This window comes from Camelina sativa, chromosome 3 (assembly GCF_000633955.1).
Source record: "Camelina sativa cultivar DH55 chromosome 3, Cs, whole genome shotgun sequence".
NCBI lineage: Eukaryota > Viridiplantae > Streptophyta > Magnoliopsida > Brassicales > Brassicaceae > Camelina > Camelina sativa.
Genome location: NC_025687.1, coordinates 16,903,815 through 16,909,814, shown reverse-complemented (window position 1 = coordinate 16,909,814; position 6,000 = coordinate 16,903,815). Strand labels below are relative to the sequence as shown.

Genomic DNA, 6,000 nt, shown 5'->3' with positions numbered 1-6,000 from the left:
AGCAGCAGCATCTTGTTGTAGTCGACACCAAATATTTCTCCATCCCATACCTCTATCGGTTTGCGCAGGTGCCCCTTGAAAATATCGATCATAATAAGTAAAAGCTGGTTGAATTAACAATTCTTCAAATTGTTCATTTTCCAAATTCTAAAGTTTAATTCTCTCTTCGTAATTGAGATTGTTGAGGCCTTGATCGCAATTGACATATACGAAATGTCTGAAATTCATTACAAACAACATGTCATTAACGTATATTATTTTAAAAGAATAATTACATTAAATTCAAAATAATTTTTTAACATAAATAATATTAAAAAAAGATTGATAAAACGAAGTTGCGACAAATTAATCTTCATATCCTACATCACTTTGATTACTTTCATTTGGTCTAGGTGTTTGTAGCATTTGTCAACTTTCAAAAGAATTTGTGAAACCAAGACCAGATTATGATGTTTGTTGAATGATAGGTGAAGTTTCTTCTTAAGTATTCCTCATATTTTCACCTTGGTCACCACGTGAAAATACATATTGAATATCTATCGGATTCGATCCTAATGACCTGCCTTGTTGAAAATTTTGTGTTTGTTGCCATAGTTGAATGTTTGGCGGCGTGCCCCATTGTGGAGTATTTGGCGGTGTGCCCTAATGTGGAGCATTTTCCGGTGTGCTCCAATGTGGAGCATTTGGCGGTGTGTCCCAATGTGAAGCATTTGGTGGTGTTCCCTGTTGTTGATAACCAGGTCCCCAAAAACCAAGTTAATTTTGCTCTCCGAAATTATTACCCACAGAAGATGGACTGTTGGATGATAGACCTCCTGAATGTTGACTCCTAAATGAATGGCATGCACCTAACTGTTTTGACACATCTTGGTTGTTACGCAAAACACAATTCATCGCTTCCAACAATTGTAGCTTTTCCTCTTCAGTGCTTGAGGCTATGCCAATGAAATATTTACGCCACAATACTAGCTCCTTAAGTGCATTAATGCAGGACCAATAAATCCAGTATGGGAAGGTCAAGATCAATAAATATTTGTTTCTGCCTTTTTAAATTCTCTATAGCCAACAATGGTGTCTTGTATTGTTGTCTCAAAAGATTTTCTCCTACGAGTTCCTCGTGAACCGCTACCAGTAGAAATTCGTGAGCTTTCTCCAGATCTTTGTGAATTACTCCCACATATGGTGGTTGACTGCAAATTTAGCCTCCCTCGTTGTTGGCCTCTACGAGCAGAATTTTGGTTTGTGTCATCGTCATCAATGGTAACATGATACACTTAGTCTTCTTCGTCTTGCGTCAGAGGAATTTGTAGTGGAATGTCACCACTATTGCTGTCTGAATCATTAGATCACTCTTCATAATTTGCATGCTAGTTCATCAACTGGTCTCTTCTTTGTCGAGCAGAGTGTTGAGATTGTGATTGAACATCATGTAATATGAAACATCGTTGCATCACATCCCAAAATTGAGGTGGCTTTCGGTTCAAGCTTTTTGTTACTTTGCATCCATATAAATTTAAAATTATTTAGATTCGTGATAACAAAATTTAAAACATATCTTGATGAATAGAAGGATTATTTATACATACATACTCTTGATCCTTCCACCATAAATCAGATGCATATATCATATATGTATCATGATCAACCGTGATTCCTGTTTTATGTGTAAGAACCTTCCACCACTTGTACCTTTTATTGAATTCATCAAGTTTGTTTTTGAAGAATCCATAAGTTATATTCATGTGGAATGTTGGGTTAAATTTTTCTACCATATATTCTCTACCACTAGCAGTAGGATTCTTAAGAGTATAATTATTCATCGCAATTGCTTCGTTGAACAATTGAATTAATGTTTTTTCCTGAATGTACGACCATTTATACTTGCCTTTGTTTTACAAATTCCGCAAATACAATGTTTTTTCCGGCGACGGTGCCGGCGACCGGTTTTGTTGCATTTTTCGGATGTTTTCGGATGATCTGGACGAAAGATGGTGATTGGCCGAGGAGAATGGGCGTGTCATGCATGGGCGAACATTGATTCTCCGAGGCCGAATGGGTGGCGGTGTATTCGTAGTGCGCACGAATTACCAAGATGTTCCCATGGGCATCGATTCCACCCTCGCCTAGCTGGCTGATCGTGCTTTGGTGGATAAGCATGGATCCAGCTAGGCTGTTCCGAGGAAAGCAACATCCACCATTTATACTTGTCTTTGTTTTACAAATTCCACAAATACAATGTCACATATTAAATCAAGTATATATAATTATTATTTTTATTTTTTAAAAAAACAAGCTAAAGAAAATTTACCAATACTGTTGTTTCCGTTGGAGGAGTTGAATTTTCAGTTGACTGATTTGAACATGTTTGTCTAGAAAGATTGCCTAAATGAGGTAGAGTGAATAGAGAGAGAGAGAGAGAGGTTTAGAAAAGCTCACCGAGGGATTGGGTTCCTGTAGCGTCTTGGAGCGAGTTCGCGGCGGCGAGGGATTGGGTTCCTGTAGCGTTTTTGTGCGAGTTCACGCGGCGAGGGATTGGGTTCCCTTTTTGGAGCGAGTTCGCGGCGAAGAGCGATTGGGTTCTCGTAGCGTTTGGAGAAAGTTCGCGGTGATGAGGGATTGGGTCATTACCCACTATTTTTTTGAAACGCGGTCCAAGCTATTATTTAACGAAAAAACCCCACTTTTTTTTCTTTTCAAAAAACGCAAATTAACTTTTCTTCTTGTGATTGGTTGTACTTGTGCGGTTTTGATTAATTTTTTAAAAAACCCTCAAATTCTCTGCTTCCATTCACTGCCTAAATTCGCGGTTAGCATTCAGACTCATATTTGCAGGACAAGTGCGGTTTATGCAGAATTAGCATTACTGAATAATTTTTGAATGGTGAAAAAATAATTGAGGTTCATACTAAAGATATATATATATATTACTGTAATAATTGTATGAGTAAATTAGTAAACATAATAATTGTATGAGTAAATTAGTAAACATAATAATTGTATGAGTGTTTGCCAAAAAAAAATAATAATAATTGTATGAGTAAACTTTTATATGTTTTGTGTAAATTAAAAATATTTAGAACCTTAAATACCCAAATTTATTTAAATTAAAAGTTGAACTTTTTATATACATATTTTTTATACCCAACTACAAATATTATTCATAAGTTATTGACATTTGCTATTTATAGCATATGTGATTTTTTTATTTATAATTTATTAGAGAGAGAAGAGAAGAAGAATATTTTTTTGGGTTCAAATGGTGATAGTGTTCAAATACAGGTATATATTTATATGTATGTATATATTTGTTACATATGTCAAAATTTGTTATATATGTCAAAATTTAGCTAAAATTATTTAAATTTAACAAAAATTTTAGGATTTTTTTGGATACCCGATAGTTTAGATAGTAATCAGATTTTAAAATTTATATCAAGTCTGATAGTATCCAAACCGAATCTAAACCAAAAGTTTAAAATTACCTAATAAATTCTATTTTCCCTGGTAAACCCGAACAAGTTACCCATATTCCCCATGCCTACCGGACTAAATCTGTGATCTTGTTACAAAACTATGGTGAGACAATGTAATTTTGTGCACCATCTTGTAAACTAGTTTTGTTCAGCCCATTAGCCCAATAAAGTATTTAATAGGCCCATCTGCTTTATATATAATCTAGGAGAACAGCGTCGCCGGCGAGTTATTTAACCTTGCGTTTCCTCACCGTCTCCGTGACGTTTCGGTTTGTTCATGTGCGAAGAGAAGAGAAGAGAAGGATCACAATGAAGCTCTCTTTCTCTCTCCCTTCCAAATCTAAGCCCAAAGTCACAGCGACCGCCGAGGGGAACAACGCCGCTGATGACGGAGCCAGTAAAGAGTTCGTCACCGAATTCGATCCGTCGAAAACCCTAGCTGATTCCACCCCCAAATTCGTTATCCCTCCGATTGAGAACACATGGAGACCTCACAAGAAGATGAAGAATCTCGATCTACCTCTTCAATCCGGGAACACAGGTTCCGGTCTCGAATTCGAGCCTGAGGTTCCTTTATCCGGTACTGAGAGACCCGATAACATCAGCTACGGTTTGAATCTGCGTGAGAAAGTGAAGGGGGATGACGACTCTGTCGGTGGTGGTGATGCAAGCGAAGATCGGAAGTTATCTGCAGGGGAGCAGCTTATGCTACAAAAATTGAGGAGAGATCTGAAGTCACTCGCTGATGATCCGACGTTGGAGGATTTTGAGAGTGTTCCTGTGGAGGGTTATGGAGCTGCGTTGATGGCTGGGTATGGGTGGAAGCCAGGTAAGGGGATAGGTAAGAATGCTAAAGAAGATGTTGAGATTAAGGAATATAAAAAATGGACTGCTAAGGAAGGATTAGGTTTCGATCCTGATAGATCTAAGGTTGTTGATGTGAAGGCTAAGGTTAAAGAAAGTGTGAAACTTGTTAGAGATGTTAATGGTAGAGATGTGTTTTTTGTTGGGAAGGAAGTGAGAATTGTGGGAGGAAGAGATATAGGATTGAAGGGTAAGATTGTGGAGAAACTGGGTAGTGATTTGTTTGCTATTAAGATCTCTGGTAGTGAAGAGGAAGTGAAAGTGGGTGTGAATGAGGTTGCTGATTTGGGTTCCAAGGAAGAAGAAAAGTGTTTGAAGAAATTGAAGGAGTTACAATTAAATGATAAGGAGAAAGATAAGAAAGTTAGTAAACGAGGTAGAGGAGCAGAGAGAGGGAGTCAAACTGAAGTTAGAGTGAGTGAGAAGCAGGATAGAAGTCAAACAAGAGAGAAGAAATCGAAGCCCTCTTGGCTTAGGAGTCATATAAAGGTGCGGATAGTAAGCAAGGATTTGAAAGGTGGGAGATTGTATCTTAAGAAGGGAAAAGTTGTTGATGTTGTTGGACCGACGACTTGTGATATCACCATGGATGAGACGCAAGAGTTGGTTCAAGGGGTAGATCAGGAGTTGCTTGAGACGGCATTACCTAGGCGAGGAGGGCCGGTTTTGGTTTTATTGGGGAAGCATAAGGGTGTCTATGGAAATCTGGTTGAGAAAGATTTGGATAAAGAAACTGGTGTGGTTCGTGATTTAGACAACCACAAGATGCTTGATGTCAGACTTGACCAAGTTGCTGAGTACATGGGCGATATGGATGATATTGAATACTGAAATCTCTGTTGAACTGAAGCTGATAACGTGTTCAGGGATTGCAAGTTTGACCAATAGTTTTGGTATGTGTAATCTACAAGCCTTTTTAAACGGAACAGGCTTTAATTTTTCTTCTCTTCTATGTGCTTCTGTCATAATTTTCTTGCATATTCAAGTTATGGAGAGCTTTGCATAAGTTGGTTATTTCGGCTTTATGATTCCTTGTAATTGGTAATGTACTATGCATGCGTTAAGCGAAGTGGATAACATTCTGAATCGAATGCCAATAATTATATCTTTTCTTTTTAGTTTTCTTGCTAGTATGAGTTGTGCAGGCTTTTTGATAGACCAATAGCCTAAATGAACTGTCTAATTAGAGTGAAAGAACGAGGCATTGGACCAGCTGTCAAGTGTCCGGATAACCTGTCTCTTGATATGTTGGAGTTTCGACTGCCATAATATATATATTAATTATTAACGAAAGAAAAACAAAACAAACAAACAAAAAAATTCAAACAAGGTCCCAAAATGTATGGGTTATAGGTTGTATGATTTTTACGGATTTGAAAATCCAAACAAAATTCATGTGTTATTCAATCATTGATTTTAAAATACTTATTAAAATTATGTGTTATTGGTTCTATGATTTACAAATATTTGTTAAAAATTCATGTTATTCATTTAATGATTTGTTTTTTTATTTCAAAATCCACAATATATTTTAAATGGATTTGTATGGGGTGAGCTTTCTAATTATTCCAACAATGTTGATCTTTTAGTTAGCTCCAAGGACATTCACAATTTCATATCGGATTCAAATCCAAGGATAAAACATGTTATTTCAAAATCTATA

General features: G+C 36.8%; 1 protein-coding gene and 1 pseudogene across 1 annotated transcript; one reads left to right on the top strand and one right to left on the bottom strand.

Annotated features, from left to right (window-relative positions):
- LOC104779056 lies at nt 1,023-3,536 on the bottom strand (annotated as a pseudogene).
- Nucleotides 3,704-5,455, top strand: LOC104777364 (protein MOS2). The gene has a single exon (XM_010501600.2). It carries the CDS (start codon nt 3,783-3,785, stop codon nt 5,166-5,168), a length of 1,386 nt encoding a protein of 461 aa, XP_010499902.1. The 5' UTR covers nt 3,704-3,782; the 3' UTR covers nt 5,169-5,455.

Excerpts from the sequence above, each read along its gene's own strand:
- LOC104777364 (XM_010501600.2), top strand. The coding sequence starts at position 3,783 with ATGAAGCTCTCTTTCTCTCTCCCTTCCAAATCTAAGCCCAAAGTCACA.